The following is a 24,988-nucleotide window of genomic DNA, read 5'->3' on the forward strand; positions in this document are numbered from 1 at the left end:
TCTCACAGTTGATCTCTTTCAGGGGGATGTGCCCAAGAGGGAGCTGTTGACTGCACCTCCTGTAAGAGGAACTAAACCAATGGTGTCCAACAGCCAGTGTTAAACAAGAATAATCAGAACTGCTTCTTCCAGTTATCCCCCATGTGAAAGAAAGAAAACATATGTTTTCTGCAATCACTGTTGTTGATAATTTTCAAGATCAGGAACACAACTGTTGCCATTTAAAGTAATTACCCTTGGTTCTGTACTAATGGGACACAGAATGCCTGGCATTCATTAACTGAACTTTTCAACTATCCCTACAGGTCCCCGCATACAGTAAAAGCTACAACTGTAAGCTCAAAAACATTATTGCCTATTGCACTGCATCATTTTGGTTCAGAAAGATACTCCATATCAAAAGAATTGGCATTCTTTAGAAAGTAAATCGCTTCTCCTGTGTATCAGAAATTCACATACAACACACACACAACCCATCTGGGAACACTAACACAGCCTAGCTGCTGTGGTCACAGGTTTCAGGGATGTTCTGGACAGTCAAAGCTCCTCCTAGAGCTGAGGAGCTTGCAAATAGCTCTTTATACTGTGAACTCCTTTCCTGCTTGCTTTCTAGATCTAAAGCTACACAAAATGCGCTGCATGTGCTTTGAATCAAAGGTCCTACTGATAAACTGATTTCCCAGCAGGTACTTGAGGATTGTAACGATTAACTTTGTGAATTTAGCAGAACACAAATTATTAACATAAACCAAACACAAGACAGAAATACCTGATAACCCACTGTTTCATTGGCATTCACTTTTAAGTACTGCTGGTGGTCTTAAATTTACCTTTTATAAACAAAAACTCTGAGTGAGCCACTCAGAAGGAAACACAATAATGAATTAAACAAAAGCTTTGCACAATTGCATCGGAAATCTGGATAAATCAATCTTCCAGACTTTGCACTGTTCAGATAGAAATAGTACATTCTAACCTGTAGCTTTAAGGCAAGATTGCTCCAGTCTTACCTTTTATCCTCCCTACCCCTAAAATAACACTGAAGTTCTTTACCGCATAGATTTGACTAAATTACAGCTACTCTGCACTGAACAGTCACACTCAGTCAATGTTGACAGATTTGCCCATACCACAGATTGCACATAGAATACCAGATTTCATCACTTAATAAAACTATTAGTTAATATCCCAAAGAGTATTTGAAGTACATCATGGGCTAATGCTTATTTGCACTTCACAGTCTCAACATTCTTCATGTCTCAACATTCTAAGCTTAACATCTGCTTCCTGTTGGTTTTTTTATGTTTTTTTTTCTAAAGTCCTTTGAATTACTAGTTATAGTTAAATATTTCAGTTAGAAGAAAAAACAATATAGAATTTTATTTCCATTTGGAAACAATAAATGAACAATATTTTGAAATTATATCACTGTGAAAGAAACTTTCTGTCTTTCATCACAACTGAAACAGCTGATTGCCTTTTCTCACTATTCCCTGGAATCTGATCATGTGTCTATGAATGAAGGGATGCACTACACAAAAAATGAAATTTCATGTAGGAACTAAAGGATCAAAGAGCAGCACAATTTGCTTTAACCTGACTCTACAAAAATAGGTGTCATCTACATATGGAAAATAACAATGTATGTGAGACATCCTTTAGGATACTGATCACAGGAAATATTTTTTCCTAGTTCTTAGCAGCTGGAGTACATTAGAGCACAAGGCACATTACCAGAAAGATTTCTATCTAGTCAGTGTATTTTATCCTAGCAATTACAATACACAAATTTAACCACCTAACCAGAAAATCACACCTCCTGTTAGCAATGACACCATGTGCAACCATGGAAAATTGCAGAGACAATAAACATCAATATCTATGCATCTTTATGTCAGTACCAGCAAGCTGTTCGGACAGCGATTCTTTCCCCTTACCTAAAGCAGGCAAAATCCAAGTATTTGAATTCTGTCTCGTGTTTGAGTCACGATAATGTGAATAGCTTGCTTCCTAGCAAAAGAATTTTGTCCTCTGCCAGCAGTGACGCCCAGAGAAACCCTCGTTTTTCCATATGGAAACATGACAAAATGGCACTCCCTCAAAACTTCATCCCTTTGTGGCAGATGTTAGTTTGGGATATGTTACGAGGGGTCTCTGCTGACTGTTGTCTTTCAGAAGCCGAGTGGTGCCACCACCAGCACGGTCTGGATGAAAATCAAGCGGCTGTGGCCCATTTTATAAATTCCTCTGTGCAGCTCAGGAACAGATGTGATCTTGTGATGCAGGCACAGGAATGATGACACGGTTATGATCCAGTCTGAAAAGCCCGTAGCAGTTTTGTTAAAACTAATGAACAGGGAACTCTCCCCCCTCTTCCCACCCCCTGTGAGTAATGGGACTGTAAAACCCTCAGAACGTGTGGGATGTCCCTGAGGACACTGGTTGGAAGGCAATGCCTTTCCCTCATCTGTGTATTAATTGGGGGAGATGTACTGAAGCCACATGATGGGCAAGCTTAGTGGCAACCCCTACCCCACGTAACATGACGTGACATGCTCAGGTCTTTATCCTGTCATTAGGATAAAGGCAGGTCACACTGGAGCTGATAGAAGCCCATGCAATTCTAGCCAATGTAATTTGAACCTTAAAATCAAATCTTTGGGTTGCCAGATGGAGGGCAAAAATCTGTTTTGTCATATGGGAAAAATGCCTTCTACATTACCAAACCTGGTATTAGCTCAGGCCACCCTTCGAAGTGGATATAAACCAGACTGCAAGCTGTGATCTGCTGATAGGAAAACTAGCCATGAGAGCCATATGCTCAGCCCTAGCTGTTCCCAGCTGTTCTCCTAGGTGTGGGATCTCACTACTGCTTCCAGCCTCAGAAAACAGACAAGCCGCAGCTAGCTAAGCAACTTTTTCTTGCTCACAGCTATGTATTAAGCCTAATCTCTTAAAAAACCAAACCATGCCATAGCAAAAACACCTAACATGCCTTCAAAAGCTTGCCACATTTCTTTTATTAAACATGAGGACAAGCTAACTCAAGTTCCTGTACAAGAAGTGATATTCAGATAGTATCACAATACAATAACTGTATTTCACAGCCCAAAGCTTCAGCTGAGGTTGAGGTTTGTCACATCTCTTCCCATGAGTCAGTGCACAAAGAAAACACGCAGCACCAAATACACTAAGTACCTGATTTGTAAACACAAAAATATCAAGAATTCTCTTACTCTGTTAGCAGGTATGTATGTTTCTTTCCAAGATTATACATGGTATACCCAAGAATAAAAAGAAACTTCTTGCACAGTACCACTTACTCACACTTTCTGACAAAACAACTCCTAGTACAGATATCTTAAACCTTGGTTCCTGAAATTCTTCACAATAAGCGAGCTGGCATCCCTATCACAATCTGCTTCCAATACTAAAGCAGGACTGACTTTACACTGGGTAAAAGGTTAAGCATCAGCATCTACATTGAGTAGATTGCTTATTACTCAGCCTGCAGTGAGCCATGAGCCCAAGCACGACTGAGCCCCATGTCACCGAAACACAGCTGTTTCAGTGACACCTTCAGCATTAATACCACACTAATTTCTGTGCACCAAGCAGTAAAATGGTTCAGTGCTTTCAAAGATGAGAACTGTTATTGTTGCTGCTGTAGCCATCATTACAATCCTAAAGAGACTTTGTGGAGCTTCAGAGCAATGTTTGTCCAGTTCCAAAAACTGACTCATTTTAAGGTAAAATGTACATTTCATTAATGGCTAGAGCAATGGTTTAATGACTTAAAACCAGCCAACCAAAAAGCCAATACTAATTCCTTGTGAAATTATGAATTCTGATGCAAGAAAATATGTATTTTTTCATTTTCTCTATGGTCCTCTCTAATTTCTCATCATTAAGCACTCCTCAAATGAAATTTTTTTTCCAGAAGTAAATTAATACTCCTTTTTGCAGTATGTATTAGAAACACATATTGGGAAGGTCCCTAAAAAGGTGATTTATTGTAACAGCACACTGCCACTTTAAATAACTCTCCGTCTCAATCATACTTTATGCTAATAAAACCTTGAAATTAATTAAAGCATAGAGAGGCACACACAATAGGCAAGTAGGATTGTCACACTACCTTTTTCATTTTCAGAAAGCTGAATGAGTGAAATGGGTTGCTAGTTTCATCCATACTATGAATTTGTTCTCCAGCTCAAAAATGAGAATCCCATAGAACAGAAAAGAATTGATGGTTTCTGCTCAGAAGGAAGTCATAGAATGAATTGCACACCCCTCCAGAGTTCATCTGTACTGAGACACTGCAATGGCAGGAAGCCTCTCTATTGTTTCCCTTCATTTCAAACAAGCAAGTACGATATCTAAAATAGCAACTGCTTTAGCAGGTTCCAGTGGAAGGAAAATAGTGGAAGGTTTAATCAAAACTTAAACCTTTAGGCAAATACTATCACTTTCTTTTGTGAGCTGACCTAAATTTCATAGTAAAACAGAACAAAAATATTCCAAATCATAATGACGAGATTGATATAATAGAATTTACATTCTTCAGTAGCCCTGCACATTTAGCAGAGCTAAACTAGTTGAATTCAAAAAATGAGAAGAGATTTTACATCTTTTCCTCAATTAACAGTGGTACAACAACCCAAAGCCAATATTATTGTGCAGTTTTATTAAAGTTTATAGAACACAAAGTATTTTATTTTTCTCATATTTAAAGAGAATATCTTTACCTCAAGAAAATCAACCTTTTTTTAAACAAATGCCAAAGCCTAACGAAGCAAGCAGTCTTACTGAAGATTATGTAGATGATGCTGCAAAGCACAGCGAATGTGACAGCTCATCTATCAAAGAAAACAAAAGGGTTTATGCATCTAAACTAAAAAGAAGCTTTTGAAACAGCATGGAGAGTAGTCGGTAGAACTTTACTTATTATAATATAAATAACTAGGAAAGTGAGATGTTATTTGTTTAACAATGAAGGCAGAAATATTAAAAGAACATGGCACAGTTTGTTATGCAAGCTCTACATTTGACAATAGCTTCTACCTCAATGCCTTGAAGCGCATGGCAACTGATAAAAATCCTACTTTTATTTAGCAAAAATGCTGTATCCCATATATGCATTACCCTTTCTTTGAACATATTGCTCAATTAATGGTGATTTTTATTTTCTGCTAGTAATTCACCAGAAGTAAGCTCCAGCTCCAAAGGACTGCTGGGATGAGACAGTATTACAAGTAATTGACAGACAGCCTGACACTCAGCACAAGATTGAGTGTGGATCTGTCTGCATTTAAATACTCTTCGTTCTTGGGCAATCTAACGAGCAAGAGAAACATTCGAATGAGCAAATCATAATTAAGGTACAGCTAATATGCACAGATTTAACTGGTCAAGCAGTGTGCTACTTAATGTTAACCCCTTTTTGCAATACCAATTTTTATTCACAGACTATTAAATATAGAAGAGCACTAGATGCATGCATAAAATATTCTGTCTTGATGGAAAACTGAATTTTGCATAAACAAAGCCAGTGCTTTATGTATCTCATAGCATTTTTTCTACTAGTGTTATAAAGAACATGAGCTTCATTCCCAACAACACAAATACTCCCTCTCACATTGTCTAGAAGGAAACCTTTATTGTTCAAAGTTCCCAATTTGTTAAGGTTTTTGAGAGAACCCAAGATTCACGAATACAGCGTAAAACCTTCTGGAAGAGTAAAATGGGTTCTTATTTCGACATTTATTAAGCCAAATCATATTCTACCAGCTGGAAATGAACATGTCACCAAGCATTTACAGACGTTAGGATCTGCTGTGTCTGAGATGTTAAAATTCTAGATTAGAGAAAATGGTGTGACAAAATGTATCCCAAAGCACAGCAGAGATTCATCCATTTCCTAACCCCATAATATAAAAAAATACATTGACTTTCGGGTGAGCTCATGTTCCCATGACACCATGTCTTAAAGAGTAATTTTAAGGAAATGTGCTATGTTTGAAAACCCCAAAGACAAAGAACACTTTGAGAGGAAGAACAGGAGAGACAGACTATTTTAGTACCAAAAAATAAAAAGCAGGAATACACAGAGTAAGCAAAGATGCACATACAGCTTCCATAGGACAAATGAGCATTTAGCATAATACCAAAGGAAATAGTAAACATCCCTTCATACCCCACGTTTTGTTTTTTTTCTCGGAAGGACGGAGGCAATTGCCCTGTCCTCCTCCCTTTAGTACCTGAGGTTCCTTTCACTCATACTGCTAGCAAAACAGACACAGTTTGCACAGAGACAACTTTGTAATTACAGCAAGAAAAAGTTGCATGGTCCACCGAGTACAAAACACTACAAAACTCACAGTAATAAGAAGTCAGGGGCTTAACTATTCATTTATTTAAATGTATGCTGCAGTTTTCATTTTTTCTGGTCAAATCAACAGATTTTAATTGGCACTTTCAAAAGCAGCAGTCTATGAAAATGACAAAAAATAATACTAGAAACAAAGCAAATACATGCCCTAAAGTCCTTTTAAGTCTTGAAATTATGCTGCCCTTTTATTTGCCATTGAGGAATGTGTGCATATTATTCCCTTTTTAAATGCATTTCAAATCAGTTTACACTCTAGGTTATTCAAAACTTGAGCTTATGCACAACGCTCTAAAACGCTTGGTGCACTCAGAGGAAAAAAAGGACAACAAAGAAAAAAGAAAAGTGAATTAGTAATTTTACTGTAATACTGTAATAATTTCCTATGTGCTGTGTCAGGGCACGTTTGAGGGAGCCATCTGTAGGGTATCAGCTTCAATGAGGTTAAGGAACATAAACACCGAGCTGACATGAAAAATCAAAGCAAAAGAGCAAAGAAATACTACTGCGACTTGTGGTACACTTGGCACACCTTCTGCATTTAAAGACTCTGCTGCCATGCAGACTCCATCTCAATGGCTGGTGTATCACTCAAATGTCCTGAATTAATAACAGAGATACAGCCCACAGATGGCATATAGTATGGTTTGAGACAGACTCATTTTGACAGGTGACAAAGACGACTACTCATCTAGTCATGTGAAATTAAGCACTTACGGGAATGGCAGGTGTGAACTGCCTCCTTTATACAGATTTGGAAGCATCCCATCACTCACAGAAAGTGCCGTACTAAAATCCCAGACAACTCTGGGATTATGTTAAATCCACAAAGGACACAAGCTAGGGCTGAGATGTGAGTCCCTGCCCTTTTACAGTCTGGATGATCTAGAGTCCCTTGTGATTTCGACAGAGCCCCGGATACTTAAAAAGAAAATTAAGTTTAAACCTAAGGAAAAGTGAAATACAGTCAAGGCAAAATTAATATCTAACGCTATGCCATGAACATTAATTAATTTTAAGTTGCTACACATTTCGCCTTATTTTTCACTTTTCAGACTAATTCCCATTCACTGTTTAGCTACTACTATTGTTTTAATGGATTTTTTCCAATCCTCCCTCTCCATCAGTCACTGGAAGTGGATGTTAAACACTGCCTCACCAGAGCACTAGTGAGTAGTTTCATAAAATGACTGGGGAAGAAATGCCTGGAGGTTACCTCTAAAGCAGGGTGTATTCCTTACGTACTTTTGCTACATGTTGATACCACGGGGTGATAAAATCTTTGACATCTGGCAGTGTGTGTAATTAGAGCAGTAGCTCTGTGCAAAGACATATGGGCAAGAACACACAGGGTAACCACACACAGGCACTCCTTGCAGGTTTTTCTAGGACTATATAATGGACTCTAACACTAACCTTCCCCTTCACATTATATAAAACAAAAATAAATTCTGAGGCAAATTATTTTTCCCTGGCCATAGTTGCTCATGTCTGTTTATTAAAGTTTTCTTCCATGTAGATAAAAACCCTAGTTTTCCTCAATGTCATGCTGCATCAACATACTAAGATAGGACTGACACTAGACAAGGGCATATCTCAAAATCTCAGTTTGAGACTAATCTTCAAATAAGCAAGCTATATGCCTCATGATGTATCCATTCAAACAGACTGCTAAGACTGTGAGAGCACTTTAGAAAACAGAATGCTATTTCCATTGCTTGGCCAGGCGTTCTCTGAGAGGAAAACTGAGGATGTCTCCTGCAGGTAAACCACAAACTCCAACTTCTCTCTCAGTCTTAGTACCATGACCAAGAGTTGGAGTCTCTGGTCCTTCAGTGTCTTTAAACATGCCAAATAATCCTCTCTGTCATACCAACAAACCTCATGCTGGAGAAGTCTTGCCAGGATTTGCTGTGTTCACATTAATGTGCCCACTGAAAGCAGCAGTGAAATTTTAAAGTGCAGTTTCCTGTGCTCCCTTCACAGCCATTGGTTTGTTCAGTCTGGGGTGAACTTCGCAGTGGGCAAACTAAACTCACTTCCAAGGAAATCAGAGCAGTAGCCATACTCCAGGTCCACAGTGAATATACTCCAAGCCCTTGGTGGGAACAGAGGAATTCAAACTAACGGTATGTCTTTGAAACAGCTTTGGATCATGGCTAGTGGGAAAGTTTGATTAAGAGAATTAAATTTATTTTGAAGTAAAGCCTCCAAAATGCAGATAAATTTAGATATAGTGGCTTCACTACCAAATTCTGTGATTTCCTCATCTGCTCTTGATACTTCATACTATGCACTAATGTAAGCACAGACATCATCTCTGGCTAAAGAAAACAGCAGCTAAAAAATGTAGTATTTTAGATTATACCCAGAATAATTGTGAAAAATGCTCTTTTTGTAATGACTTAGGTCAGCATCCAGCATGTCAGTAAGTGTTTCGTATTTTGCATTACTATAAAGCATTGCATGGTTCCAAACATATCTTTCTTTTTAGACAAGAAGGCCCAAATGAATGCAGATACAGTTTGAAAACACATGGTTGCTTCTCATCCCAAGACTGTCCATGCTACACAGGCACCATTACCACCATATTTACTGAATAAAAAACTAAAGTACTAAATTGCAAGACCACACAATGCAAGCATAGTAAGGATTTTCATGAGATTAACAGTATCCTCTGAAATGACAAACATCTTCAAGTACAGAATGGCATTTATCTGACAGAACTACCTGAAGGCACTGGTTATGCTATTTTAAATCATATGAAAACTTAAACTGACAACCTACCTTAAACCAACTTGAGTTTTGATAGCCATTGGCCCAGGCCCCCAGATCTACCAAGCCTTCCAGAATAAGAGACTTAATGCTCATTACAAGCGCTCACAGCTTTCCTTTGCCCCCTCCTCTGCTCTAATCCCACCACTCCTGACCCAAGGGAAGTTGTCTTCCTTCTCCTCCTACTCTCCCTGTGCTGGCCTCCATCAGTAGAACAGCAGAGCTGTTGGCTTCTACTCCTTAGTGGAAACTAAGAAACTGATTCCCAGATACTGAGGTAGATGAAACACTCTCAGCTGCTCCAATAAGTACAGAAATAAAGTAAATGAATCAAAATCATTGCTTTTAGGCTGAGTCTCTAGGGAAGCTCTATCCAGATCTTAAAATTAATTTCTACATTTAGATGACTACTGTTGCTCTATGCCACGTATCATTTCTAAAGTGAAATAAACCCTTGCTGAGCAGTTGCACATGTACAGTTGTATGCAACTGCCAAAAATGTCTGATTTTTAAAAAAGATACATGATTGGAATTACTTTGTCCTTTTCATTGCATACAAAAAGCGACACAAGATTAGTACATTTTCCCAGGTAAAATTTTTTCACAGAAAGCCAAACAACATTCTAATTAGACAGATGACTTCTAACAAAATAAATTAGTAACATGCAGCACCTTTTAAAACAATTAATGAAAGATGTTTGCAACGAATAAAACATCTTCATACCTTTCAGGAGATAACAGATCTACATGTGGATTTCATCCTAATCAACTGACATGAGGGTTAATCAGCTTCTCACTTAATTTTGGTTGTTTAAACAAATTACAGTTTTAACCTTTCTTCAACTGGAAAGTTAAAAGCACGTTGTTCATAAAAAGTTTATTTTGTTTGGTGAAAATGTATACAGGAGACTGCTTACATTCCCCAGTGATCCTTCAGAGACAAGTCTGGTAAACTTGGAAAAGGAGATTAGATAAAAACGCAGAAGGCAAAAAAATTTTTTATAAATTTAGTTTCACAAATCCGCAAAATTATGTCACCAAATTTCAAGATCAGAAACTCTTGGTCACACATGAAACACAGAAATGTGATTGAATAATCCTTAGAAAAATCATATAAACTGGAAATTGTATGGAGCACTGAAGAGGATGAGCAACAGCAGATGTTGCTGCACAAAAAGGCTGGTGCACACAAACACATGCTCTGCACAGCAACATTCAAGACACATTTTCAATAGGCTTCCATGAATTCCTCTCACTTTGCCATTTCACCTAAAGATCCATTTTCAAAGAGATAAGAGCATTTCTCCTTAATATGAGTCAGATAAAAAATGAAGTCCTACCTACAGCACCTTCTGGAAGATTTAGAAAGAGGAAGACCAGGTATCAGAAATTGACAGATTTGTGACATGCTCACACTTACTATGATGGCTACTGATTGAAGGAAAGGAACATTCTTTCCACTTTTCTCGGATTGTATCAAGAGTGCCCCTTATCTCGGCAGAGCAGTTTGTTATTTACAGCAACTGTTTTTTTTTTTTTAAAGCTTTGAGAGTACTTATACAATGACCAGCAGTGACAAAAGCAGCAGTCTGTGCCAAAACACTTCTAATAATGTGAATTAAAAATGAAAGCAAAGACACTAACTGTGAAAATTGCTAAAAGCTTGATTTGCTTTTGTACAAGATGCTGAAAAATGTTAAAATAAAAAAAAAGAAGAAAAGCTTGTGACAGATATGAGAGACACAATGCAAAGCTCTCAAAAACACAACCACTCCACTTCCTGAAGGCTCTTATTCAGTGTGCTGAGTTAAGACTCTCTCTTAGTGAAGTGTATGCTAAACCAAAGAATAAAATAAGAACCCAGGAAGCTTCTTGCAGGTTTCTGCAGTTCATGTTCTTTAGTTGGTGAAGTGAAAACCTGCTTATTCCTACCAATATGAGATTTCTCTGGCCCTCATGCTTCAACAATAGGTTGAAAACGTGCAGTTATAGCACTCTGATGAGGAAATACTGTCCTTGATGTCCTCAGAGAACACAGGTGCAACTATTAATGTTATAATATCTTTGGGAAAGCAGCATGACTACCAGCTACTTATCTGGTATTACACATGCACATGGTTACAAAATTTACCTTCAACTACATCCTTCCCTCCTTTTTCCTCCTCTTTACATTTGTGTTCTTTCTGTGTACAGTTCCTAGGAACTTCAATAAATTCATTTGGTGACAGAATCCATCAAAACCAACCTACCTTTGAGAAGAAACACTCACTTCCTCCTCTGCATGAATAGGATACTCCTTCAAATTTACATTGTTATATACTTCTAATTTCATTGAACTACTTTGTTACATTTATTTTAAACACAGATATACACTTACATTTCTATTTCTTATAATGGAAGCGCTAAACACACTAAAAATAGGATAATGAATGCATCACTGAGTGAGACCAGCATATAATGTTTCTGGAAATATTTGTTTGAGGTGCAGCAGGAAGAAAATTTCAATCCCATGGTCCATCACTTGCTAGTGACATTTCCTTTAGTTCTTGGAAACACCAGACATACACACGAATGAACATCAATCACTACAATAAAGTCCTACAGGTCAGAGATCTCAGTAATATCATAATTCCAAAATTATTTGAGTATCTCATTATCTCAATAACTTGCTGTGTCAGGCCAATGGCTTAACATCGTTAGCCTAATTTTGTAAATGTATTTTAAGTCTATTATTTTTTTAAACTACTACTTAAAATGAAAGACACTTCACACAAGGTTCCATGCTGACTCACTCAATGAACGTCTACGTCGGCATATAAATGACTCCTTTTCTTCCTTACCTCCAGATGCTCTAAAATATAGGGAGGGTTTGTCATGCCAAGCCTCAGCATAGCTCCCTCAGGAATAACTTCAACCAGCTTCCACAGAAGCGTGGGGAGGTCTGTGCCAATGTCTCTGCCATAAGCCCCTGTGTCTTCACTGGTCAGCCATATCTCACAAACACCCTCTGCGAATAAAAGAAAGAGATAATTAACAAATCTGTTTTAGAGCTGTTTGTTTTATCATACAGCTGCTCTCTCTTTTAAATGCAGTATTTCACATGGCTATTATGCAGCCAGACTGGGTATACAATTGCAAAGGGAAGGGAAGGAGGGCTTATCCCATGGGTAGCAGTGGGTTATTAAGTTCATTTTATGAGCACAAGAGTGCTACAACAATGCTGTAAATTATCATTGCTGTGGAGTGATTAACATTCACAGCCAATGACTAATTCTGTGCTGCCTCTACAGCAAGTCAGACAAGTTTAGTACTGTGTTTTATTTTTTGAGCCTAATTCATTAAACACGGCAAGCGACATCACCCAGGCAGAGTTTGCACTAATGGTTATTACAGTAGTTAGCTTATTAACTGGTGAGCTTCCACTGAGCAAAACCAGCTCTAAAGCACCGTGATTAACATTCCTCCTGAAGTAACTATTACAATCTTGTATTCCTTAAATTATACAATTAGCAATGCAATATTAAGGCTGTATTGAAAAGGTTAGTGACCACTGCATGACAGAGTGGTAGTACAGCAAAACCTGTTTCCTGGCAGTTAATGCTTCATTTTCCATCAATCAGAGCCTTAGGAAGTAGTGCATTTGACTTATATTGTAAATAGCAACCTTGAACACTGATATTTGGTAATAATATCCTCCTACTCAAAGAGGGGAAAGATTGTACCACCCTTTAATAATAGTTGAAAGCACTGAGGTTTCACACAGCCACTTCTGCCAGGCTGCCCAGTTTTCAACCTTTTTGCAATGCAATCCCTCCCTCTCCCCTTCCTTACCACCCCAAAGCAAAAAATAAGCCATTGAAAACAGGGTGTCTGTAAGGAGAACACCTGTGATTCTTAGCAAGATAAGATAGCATTAACTCAGTGAAGAGTTAAACTTCTGAAACCAGTCATAAACTGGTAAAAGAAATACCCAAACACTATTCATAATTCATCAAAGCACTCTTTGGACCAGCAGAGAATGTATCATAAAACATAAATGTTTATGTTTTAAATACATACTCAGATGAGGAAAACATAAGCACATGCACAGCCTTTAATCACATAAAAAGCAATAAACCTAGAAAAACCAAATGTTTTACAAAACGTAAATTCAACACTGCTACTCTTAAATTCACAATAAAGGCAGAGAGAAAGTTATGTTGAGCATCAAAGTTAATCCTGCTTGTACAGAAATGTTTTCAAGGTAATTTATTACTTAGAATGAAGAATGCTTAAAAATTAAAGGTTAACTGTAAAACTCATCACTTCTTAAGTTTTGCTTCAAGAATAGGTTAGTGAGGGAGATCTATGATTTGGATCTTGAGAGAAGTCTGTTGTAAAGCATTCCTGAAGTACTAAGACTATTTGCAGTCACACTCAAACTGAGCTCCCTGTGCAGAATCTGCCTGCAGTACACAATCACACAGTGGATATCACTGCACTTGCTAATGTTTTTGGAATTCATCTCACCACAGGCAGTACCCACCATGAAGCATACTCTGGGGTTTGCCGCCTGCCCTACATTTTCCTGAAATACGTGAAAAAAAGAAGTGAATTTTATATGCTATGTATTAAAAAGAAGAGAAATATAAGGATTCTTAATGATTGATATGGTCCTGTTTTGTTTGGTTTATGTTTCTTTATATGAGTCTCCAATGGCCATAAGAACACTACCAAACTTACTGATTTGCTGAGTTTCTACTGCAACGGAGTAATTCTCATTTGCAAGCTTTCAATCTAAAGAGTTGCAGGGGGTTTGGGTTGGATTTCCTTTTTCTTTTTTTCATGAAAACGGCTAATGGAATACTGTCTCACAGTTAGCAGATGAACACTGAGGGAAAAAAAATAAATCACCGGCTAGGAATGGAAATAACATTCCAGTGGAAAACAACAGCGAGCTTTTAAAGCTGCATAGGTGGGGACCATTAGCCCCCTGGTGGGCTGAAACTTCAAATTAAATCACAAGAAGAGGAAGCAGCTGTAATAGTAAATCAGCAACAACAGGAATAACTGTCTCATCTGCTCTCCGATCAGCGTGTTGAACAACAAGCAATGGGAATAATTCATGCTGTGAGATCCACGGATGTAGTCTTATTATGGGGGGGACAGAGGGGGGTGGTAGGGAGGGGGAAGAACACCTGTATTTTAGGAAAAAGTTCACGTCCCAGCTTCAGGTTGACAAAATGGATCTTCAACTACTGAAAGCTACTGTGAGTGATAAATATTTACAAGTAGGATAAATAGGATAAATCAATTTTGTACATAACTGTGTGTGATAGAGGTTTTGTGTCAACTGATTTTAGGCCATTTTTTTTAGTCCTTTGCATCCTCCATTTAGGAGCCTAAACTTACACCAGGTAAGAGGAGAAAACAATAGACCTCTCAGACAGTATTAATGAAGTCAGTCAACACTTCCTATTTTCACTCCACCCAGTTCCCCTCCAAACTCCAGCCCTCCACAGGAACCTATTTAAATCCACTGTCAAATCATGTTCAGAATTTTTTTCCTTTCTTTTGCAGCAAACCTCACTCGATCATTCACCACTCTGTTACTGGGCAATTTTGGTGCTAATAAAGGCAAGTTGATTTTGTAAACAAGAAAATTGATCCAAACAGCCGACTTGAGATGTGCAAACTCAGAGCATTTGTTACAGTATTAAGGCAAATTATCGTTATATTCAAGTAATTACAAGTCTGCCTTTGGTCACAGCTCGTGGTTTATTTCTCACTCTGCCATCACTATCCAGCACAAAAGAGAAACCTTAATAGTTGGCCTCTGAGCTCTGCTCTGCTGTAATTTGAGATTACTGAGAATTAAAAATGCTGGGAAAAGAATAGGTTCCAAGCAAATGAAGAAAGTTCTGAGCCTATTCCTTCTCACATGTCTCAGTATAAAGAATACTCATTGCTGATTATCTGACGTGGGTTTTAACTTCATTTTTGTGGGGTAAACAATCCTTGTCATAAAGAAGATTAGAAATCCTACAGCTATCACTTTTACAAAATATGTGCATTTCTGGTTAAGAGACTACTTGAAATTATTAATTTCTTTAATTAAAAAAAAACTTCTAACATTTTTATTTGGCTTTATCTTCCCGTCACTATTGTAAATGCTTTTTTCAGCAGTACCAAGCATCCTTTAAACTGAAGGGAAGTCTACTCCATCAGAAAAATGAATTTATTTTCCTCTACAAAAATATCTGAAGATGTTAAAATATTGGACACCAAACCCAGTGAAAGTCTCATATTTGATAACTGACTTCGTACAAATGAAATTCAATCCCCAAATCCCCCTGTTTTTTCCTTCTCCTCCCCTTCTTGTTCTCCTCTTTCCTGGCAGATTTTTCAATGTGAACAGGAGTGGCTTTTCCAACAGCACAGTTCTCTGCAGGCTGCCTCAGTGGGAGACCCCTGACTCTGACCTTCTCAGTAGCCCACATATGCTTATCAATAACTGCCTGACCTCCTTGTGATTCCTTCTCCAACAGTGAATTCTTATGGCAGCCTGCAGTGCTGTACAGACCACAGAAATACCTCTCCCAATGCACCACAGAAATCTGAAAGACCATCTGCCAAGGGAGGCTTTACTTAAATGATTGTCTGAAACTCTTGCAGACTTGAGGACAGTCAATCTGACCATTCCTGATAACAACCGTAGAATTATTTAAAACCAAGAAAATCATGGCCAAAGATAAAGGCTTAGGAAACACCAAATTCATTGTTCAAAATGAGCTTAGCAGACTTTATTTTCTCTTCAATTATTTGAGCTTCTCCTTATTTATTCAGCATGGATTTTACAAGCACCATTTACACACTTGATGTGTATGTGTGTATATGTACATGCTAGATTACTTTGCTGAATCAGTGTCTTAACTGGGAAATTGTGAAGACATCTGTGCATATAGCCAATCTGGACATAATGCAAGTTTAAACAGAACTGAGATTTGGAGGAATCAGTTTCCTCCTGTAATTCTGAAGTACTTTGCAAGCATTGATTCGCCATTGTCAAAGCGTCCTCTTAAGACAGTTCAGCCACATGGATCAGCACAGAAACATCCCATTGCAGGGACTTCCTGAAAGAGAAAATCAAACTGGGAACAATTGATGCTACAAGGGGTTTGGAAGGATTTATTTCCAGCTCACCAAGAAACCCTTATTCTTATTTCATCTGTATATATACAGGGCTTCAGGAGGATAGAACAAATGGAGCTGGACACAATCCTGTACTAACCCGAGTTACCCAGAGAGTAACTCACACCAAACTGTCACAATTACAAATTGCAGGATACCTGGCAAGCACATGAAGAAAGTAGATTGAGGTAAAAAAGACAGGTCTAGGTTCAGAGCTGGTGAAAGAGGCAAGCTGTCAGGCTATGACCTCAAGGATCAATGTTTTTTCTGCATTTTGTTAAGTACAGGTCAGCTTACGGTTCAGCACCGTATCGTACAGACAAACGCAGTTGCTGCAGTTCTGCTGACAACACACTGCGTACAACCTGTCTCACAGCCTGGATTTCTAGGGGGTCTTTATTAATGCTCAAAAGTATTTCCTCTTTTTAAAAGACCTGATTTTTACCCTTCTGGACAGTCTTAAGGATATGGAAGATGGTTGTCCACTCCTGTTTTCTTAATGCTTGCCACAAACAGGAGAACAAGATCTGAACAACATCATGAATATGAGCTGACCTACTATGATTGCAGTTGTGCTCTGAATATTTCCAAGGACAGCAATACCACAGCCACTTTGGGTAATCTGTTCCAATATTTGACCACCCTAAGGGTAAAATATTTTTATTTGCACCTAATTGTGATTTGCTGTGTTCCAACTTGTACTGTTACCTATCATCCTACCTCTGCAAGACCTGTCTGACTTCAAGACAGTCTGGCTCTGCCTTCTCTATACTGTCCTATTAGGCAGTCATAAACAGCAATAGTAACTCCTCTTAGCTCTCTTTTCAAAAGCTCCACAAATGCATTTCTTGTCTGTTATGTGCTCATCCTACTGGTCATTTCAACGTCCCTCTGCTGAATTGCTGCAGTGTGTCAGCCTTGTCCTGAGGCACCCAAGAATGGAGAGAGCACTCTCTCTGTGACGTCTCATAATTGCCAAGTCCAAGGCACCAGTCACTCCCTGGGGCCTGTGGCTGCACTCTCCAACAGCAGCTGGGGCACAGCTGGCAGTTGCGGAGGGGTTCCACTGCTGACTCATGTGCACCAGCTTTCCCAGAGGAACTCCAAAGGCTGCAAAGCTGCTTCCCAGACAGTCAGTTCTCCACATCCATAGCGCAGCATGGTGTATTTCACCCTAGATTTGGGACATTTACTTGCCTTTGTTGAACTTCATGAAGCTACAGCAAGTCCATTTCTCCAGGCAGTTGAGGTCCCTCGCAATATTAGCTGTACCATCCAGCCAGTCAAGTACTCCCCTAACTTGAGTATCATCTCCCAGATTTCTCAAAATGCACTCTATCTCACAGTCCACCTTGTTATGAAAGACATGAAATACCGGCTTCAGTATCAATTTCTGCAAAACACCCTTAGTAACTGCCAGCTAGACCTTATACCATGGATTGGCACTCTGGGAACCTGACAGACCAATAAATTCCTTTACCCTCTCATCACCCACTAATCCAGTCTATATCTCACTACTCTAAGAACATTATGGGAGACTATGCTGAAGTATAGACAAATTTAAGGTAAACAAAACCAAACAAACCACACCAAAACAGAACAGAAAACCCACAAAGAGAAGAAAAAATCCAACTCCACCCCAAAACCCCAAAACAAAAAACCAAACAACATCCTACCCCCACAAAAAACCCCAAACCAACCCACCCTCAAACACTGTAACTCCACTGCTTTCCTCTCCTCCACAAAGCCAGACATCCCATCTGAAAAGTCACTCAGGACCGTCATATGGTATGCTGTTGGTAATCCTATGCCACATGTCCCCAAGCACCCTCTTGTCCTTCCTGTGCCAGCATGTGGCTTCCAGGAATGTTTGCTCCATACAGAGTGAGGTTCAACTGCCCTGTAGTTCCCCAGTTCTCCCTTCTTGTTCTTTCTGGAGGCCAAGGTGACATTCCCCTTCGTCCAGTCATGAGGAATCTCCCCTGGTTGTCATGTCCTTTGAATGATGAGAGAGAACAGCCTCATAATGACATCAGCCAGCACTCTCAGCACACTTGGATGCCTCTCACTGCAGGATTATTTCTATTACTTCTGGATGTCAGTCTGCAGTTACAAAAACTAGAGCTGTGTTTTGCAAGCGCTTAGTTCAGTACAAGCCTTTAAAGCAGTTGTGGTTTCTACTACCCACAGGATGACACATATATTAGAGTGCTTAGGAAATGAACACAGTAACTTTTATGGTCTACATATTTTTGAGAACAAATGTTTGGAAACTAATATGAAGTGACATACAGACCAAATTATACTGACTGAAATCATTCCACCTATGTAGGAATAATGCGTTATTTTAAAAGTACAACACTGAACAGTATCACTTTGGAAGATTCTGTTTGCCTGTGTTGTCTACCACACTTAGCAACCAAATTAAAATCATTTCTTCTATCTCTTGCCAACATACTTCAGTAAATGTTTACACTAACAAATGATTAAAGTTCTCATGTATTTATATGAAAATGCTATACGTTAGTATATATTCATGGTATGAAATTCTCAGACCCTATGAAGCCATAACAGGAACTTGATTTAAAGGATCATTTACTACAGATGTGACAGATACTTACAGTGAATTCCTGATCTTGCAAACTAATGCAAAAAGGTTTGGGCTATATTCACAAACTGAAAAATAGAAAAATTAACTGCACCTTGGGCCCCCTTAACTCTTCCAGCAATTGCTTTTTCAAAAGTATGAAACATATTTTGGATTTTGGTTAGATTCAGTTATATTTTCACAAAGTAAAACCTACTCTCTTTCTCTCACTTACATACTAAGTTGAAATCAGAGCTTAAATGAACTTTTATGGAAAAGACCTGAAGAAATACCTTATCAAGCACAATGCAAAAGAATTCAGGAAACAGCTTGGTTCTATTTCAGTAAAAATGTGCTAATAATTTTTTTTAATTTATGTTTTATACATTTTTCCCCTCAAAATGCACTCATTTTTTTGTGTTATTTTATGTAATTTACAAAATCTAATCAGAGCTGAACCACAGTAAAAAAATAACAAGCATTAGGAACAAGAACTTTCCTTAATTACTTGTAAGTTGGAATAACAAAACACTGTGGTTTTGCACAAGTGAAAAAACCTCCCCCCTCCCCTCCAATAATACAACATATGCACATAGTTCTACTACCACCTTTCACAACAATTTTTAGGGTTACTTTGGAGATTTTACAAGAACAACTCCATACTGAAACTAAGAGTTCTGGCCCAGCTATCCATCTACTCCTTAGTAACACCAAAGTAAGTTTTAGGTAATAATCCTCTACCATCTGCTTTATATTTAGATGTGAAGTCTGACAGATGAACCTAGTAGCCACATGACTAACAGCAGCTTTCCATTTTATCTTCTGTGGTTAAGAAAGTGGAAGCTGCAAATGCATTTATTCAAAATTTTACTTTTCCAAAGTCATGCATCTGAGAAATGACTGATGAAACCATATAGAATATGGGTTCACTGAATTTGCTTATTTATCTAAATCCATCACATAAAAGTCTCAAAACCAGAACTGCTCCTTTTGCAGAAAATGCTTTGCCATCAAGGCATTTACAGAGGAAGTTCACTACCTGTGACTGTTGTAGGGTTTAGCAGTTCTATAATTTGTATCATAGTTTATTTTGCTCAATTCTCCTACTATATTGATAAGCAAAGTATTTTTATAGAAGGAGTTTTTCGAAACAAGGAATAAAAAAGCTTGTAACAGTCATCCTGTACTAAAAGCTTCATTTAAATTATTCCTTTTTCCTGTGGCATTAAAAAAAAAAAAGTTTGAGAGTTCCCAATCAAAAGCATGCAGCAGATAGAGCCAACTAATCATTAAATACCAAAGAAAGCATAAAAGGTTTCTCTCTCCCACAAAGCAAACTCTTGTCCTTGCTTACAAAAGAGGTCATTCTACCCCTATAGGGCCCTCTGCTCCTAACAGCTCACTGGTAGAGCATAAACCAGCAGCCCTGTCTCGCTCGTTTTGTAGCTGTAGTGTGTTAGCAAAGGGGAGAGGAAGGAGGGGAAGGAAAGGGAACAGGATAATAGGTCACTTGCTGCTGCAAACAGCGTGATAGCTAAACTTATTATGAGTCCAGTTTCATTCTGCTAGAACAAGAGAGACTCAAAGGGGCGTGAAGACAGTCCGGCTGCTGAAGTTTGCTCAGTGCCAACACTGCAGCATTATGCATCTTGCTTTCAAGGAGGATTAATGATACCATACATCATGATGATAAATTGGGGTTTGTAGCCAGTTTGAAGAGAAAGGGGAGGAAAAGATTTTTTTAAAAATGGAGGGAAAAGCGCATAGTAGAATTTCATGAGTTGGTCCTATTTTTCAGGCTGAGGAAGTTGCTCTTCGAGAGAGGTCTGTGCTTTTTCTATTGGTCACCTGCGTGTGACCCTCCTATTTCCAGGCATGTGTGTTATGTACACAATGGCCTGTTTCGAAGGTTAGCTCTTGCACAAATGAAAGAATGAAAAGAAATAAATCCACTTAATCATTATATTTGGCAGCTGAAAAGAGATAAAACTAAAATTTGCCATTCCATATACAGACATCCTACAAGAATTCAGTTGGTTTTCAGAGACAGTGGACATCTACTGCCTGAGTTAACAGAATAAAAGTCTTAGGTGTATAAATGATCAGGGACATAATTGCCTGATGCTAATCAGTTCTTTGCAGAACCAGTAACATTATTCAAGGAGCAAGTTCAATGATAGGCAATGGTACATGCATTAAGATAATAAAGCGTAAAGGACTGGGTGACTATAGGGAACAGATTTGCAAAAAGAGACTTAAACGCAAAAGAAAGCAATTTCAGAAAACACAGACAAGGCATGAGTTTTGTTCTGCACCCCTGTATGCAGCATATAGAAATGCAGGTTCCTGAAGCATGGAATTATTGTTCTCCACTCTATGCCTCACAAACACACTTTGTGAAATATTGATACGCTCATGTTGTCCTGGCACTACAAGCAGGCAGAGAATATTCGACCCTCCACCAGAAGGGTCAGTGCAGTACTCTGCACAAATACTCTTTAGCTACTGAAAAGACAAAGAGCAAAATTTCCATAAACTTAAAAACTGAAGAAACAAAATTTATTATTGCTATGCCTATTTTCAAACCACAAATGAAAAACCTGCATTGAGCTCTGAATTCAAAATGAGGTATATGAGAAATCTTGTTTATGGCTTTGGAATTCATTGGGAAAAAGAGAGTAACGTGCCACTCATTATAACATACGCTCGCTGTTCTAAACCCAAAACATGGGCTAGCATTCTGCTGTAGATGAATATCAAATGCAAAGGGTCACACACTGCACAAATTCAAGGAAATGGTCACGAGCTGTAGGCATATTACAGGATGCAGTGCTAATTAATGGAGGCTTTTTACTGAGTATCCATCTCTGTAGTGCTAATGAGTTTGGATTAATTTAAACAACATGTTTTCATGGAAACTGATTAATTCTCGGGAAGTAAAATGGCATACCAAGTTTCAATCATTAAAAATGTTTGTAGCCAAGCTAAATAACTCTCTGAATCTATCTTCTACAGAAAGAGAATGACTTAAAAATTCTACAACAGGAGCTTGCACACAAGCTGCCAGGGTGTATTGGAAGTATTTGACATGGAACTTCATCCTCCACAGAGCATTCTTCTGCTCAAATTTCTTGCATTTTCAAGAGCTGAATCCTACAGTCCTACTTCATTCAATGTTTTTTACTTTTATTTTTTTAAATAGATGAACAGCAAAAGTAGGAAAAAACCCACATTTTGGGTATTTACAGATGATATTTTAAAAATTAGCTGAAAATTAGTTGAAAATAATTTGGGTTACAGTAAAATGTTGAAATTTCAAAAATGCAATCAAAGAAAGGAGATAGCTTATGTCTTTCTTTGACTGAAAAGCTAACGAAAATGAATAATTAATCTTTGTTCTGTGACATATACCAGGATTAGGGGAGACATCTTTTAAAACGTTTCATGTTCTAATCACAAAAAAACCCCTAGAATTTAGAATAGAGTACTATCATAAGGGACAAATATAAAAGTGTTAAATGCTTTGTTTCACACTAAGTTATGAGCCAAGATATAATACTGTAAACCTCAAATGGCAATACAGAATACAGAATACAGAAATACTTTAATAAAAAAGGGCTCGTCTTGCTTTGTTTATAATCAATTCCTCAATATATCACAGTCATTTTACATGGAAATACTGAATCCTAGGGAAAAGACTGATTTTAATTACAACTATTCTTTGTATAAAGTGTGAAAATAGTTCAATAATCTGTCAAACTGATGTATCATAGATGACAAGAAAGCAGGGAACCAAGTCAGCATGTTCAAGGGCAAGGTGGTCAGCTAAACATGGAATGCACTTAGGGGATTCGAATTCCATAAGCCGGCAATACAGAGGGGTAAATACCATTTCTGAGGATAATAATCCTTACCTAAAGTTACCTTTTCCTGACAGCACAGATAACACCATTCAGTCATTACTGCCTGTATCTCAAGCTTGCTGCACCTTACTATAAGCTAAAACAGTTCCTTAGCGAGTCATTAAGAAGCAAAACTATGGTGGGTGTATCCTTTTCTGTTTGTTTGGTTTTGTTAATGAGAAAAAGAATTGCCAGGAAAATAGGCATTACAAATTAGAAAGTCTACAGATAGAAATAACATTGTAATCCCCCAATTTCTGTCAAATCTCTCTTTTAATGTTCAATGTTACTTAAAATATTTTCTCAAATGAATGGTATTGTCTCTGCAACTCTAAATGGGTCCATTTGACCAAAAAAGGAGAATGCTTGCATTGCACTAGTCATACACCTTCCCCAGTTCTAAATCATGAAGTTGTTTAATTATATCCACTGAATTCTCACAAAGTACTCAAAGCCTTTTTGGTGTGTACCCACCTTAATCTAAATTTATTTTAAGTATTCAGTGATAGACCACCAAAATATATCATCAGCAGAATGCAATTAAAATCTGTTGGAGATGTCCACAGGGAGGTCAAAGTGAAATCATTCAAAGGTTTTGAAGGATATTAATGTATTTTTCTCAAACAGATTAATGCCCATAAAGGTCTCAATCTAAACAATAATTTACTTTTTGATGAACTTATTATATGTCAACATAGGAACATGAATTAAATCTAAATAAAGAGAAATGAGCTTCTGTCCATGAATCTTCAACAAAAGAATATTGAGAGTGAAATTACTGAATCTTTTAAAGAGTAAAATTCAAACAAGAGCCTAGTCACTCAGAAAAAGTTTATTATTCCATCTATTAGAATACCCCACCAAACAGATGACACTAGGAAAAATACCCCTTAAAAATATTATTGAAATAATCTAAGAACATCCATTTGTTAAATACTTTTTCTTTAAACACTTGGTAACACAAGTCTACAAGTGTTACATAAGTTTACCTTCGCCTTCACTTAAAATTTTCTGAAATGTGTTCCTTAGACTTAGTAATAACACCTTTACAGCCTATATTTAGCTCTGAAAGACACAACCTACCAATGAAACTTGAGGAGAAAAATTAAAAAGGTATCAAACTTCACAAATCTTAGAACAGCTGCTCAGCTGCATTAACTGTTAGAAACCCATCATTATGGAAATCTTGATGGAAAAAAACCACGTCTCAAAGACTTCTTTAATGAATTATCCCTAACACTAGGAGATTACATTTCCCTTCAAACCAGTAATAGCACTTCAAATATTACTTCTCTGCACAGCAGCTTTAATAGCCGAGGAATCATGCTGCTGTTACTTGTTCTTCTGTTGTCTTTTGTTTCTCAAGACGGCTCTTCCATCAGGAGTACTTTCCATCACTTAACAGAGAGTTCAGCTTTAGGAGACTCATCCAACCTGTCAGGGGCATGTGGAAGCACCAATTTTAGGGGACTATGGAGAGAATGTGTATTTGATTTAGAAAGGAGTGGAGCAGGGAGGGAAGGCCAGGTTCCAAAGCCTGGCTGAGGTGCTCACACACGACTACAGGGACATGTCCCTGGGAGAGGAACATGCAGAACATCCCAGCAGTTACAGGGCAAGTGCTGCAGTTGGTCTGGGATGGGGCTCTTGGCCATGGCCACTGCATACTGGAAGTTTCATGGGGAAGGGGAAAATTAGTTTGAAGAAAAACTCTTTCACGCAGCATCAGTTCTGTCAGTTAGCATGGACATGTGTAAGAAACTCTATTAAAATTTAAAATATTCAGCCTTTCAACACTTAGAGTAATATTACTACAACATACTGATGACTAATCCACGTAATAATAGGCTTCAGAATTCCACAACTACATTATTCTTAGAGGAACTTAAAGAATTATTTCCTTTCAGAACCCTATGAGCTCTGAAAATGAATTCCAACCTTTCTAGAAGAATCACAAATCAAACACAAATGCTATTCCAAAATGTTTCTCATTTTTTTCTGAAAGAAATATGATCCACCAGCTAAAGGAGCACTTTTTTGCATATGTTTGTGTTTTCTGTTAATGATAGATGGGATATTTTGAAGAGCAGTTTTACTAAAAATGCAAAATGCGAATCACTAAGTTGGATAAAGACATAAAATACTGACAATATCCTACAAAGTCAT

The 24,988-nt window shown here is 37.9% G+C and overlaps 1 protein-coding gene across 5 annotated transcripts in view; it reads right to left on the minus strand.

Moving 5' to 3' along the window:
* Positions 1 to 24,988, minus strand: part of CDKAL1 (CDK5 regulatory subunit associated protein 1 like 1) — a 411,323-nt gene that overhangs the window by 146,754 nt on the left and 239,581 nt on the right. For all 5 annotated transcript variants that reach the window (XM_048308004.1, XM_048307996.1, XM_048308011.1 and 2 more), the window contains one exon: positions 12,004 to 12,170. In XM_048308004.1, coding sequence (XP_048163961.1) covers positions 12,004 to 12,170 — 167 coding nt within the window. The remainder of the gene's footprint in view (positions 1 to 12,003; positions 12,171 to 24,988) is intronic.

Source organism: Corvus hawaiiensis, chromosome 1, assembly GCF_020740725.1.
Source record: "Corvus hawaiiensis isolate bCorHaw1 chromosome 1, bCorHaw1.pri.cur, whole genome shotgun sequence".
Taxonomy (NCBI): domain Eukaryota; kingdom Metazoa; phylum Chordata; class Aves; order Passeriformes; family Corvidae; genus Corvus; species Corvus hawaiiensis.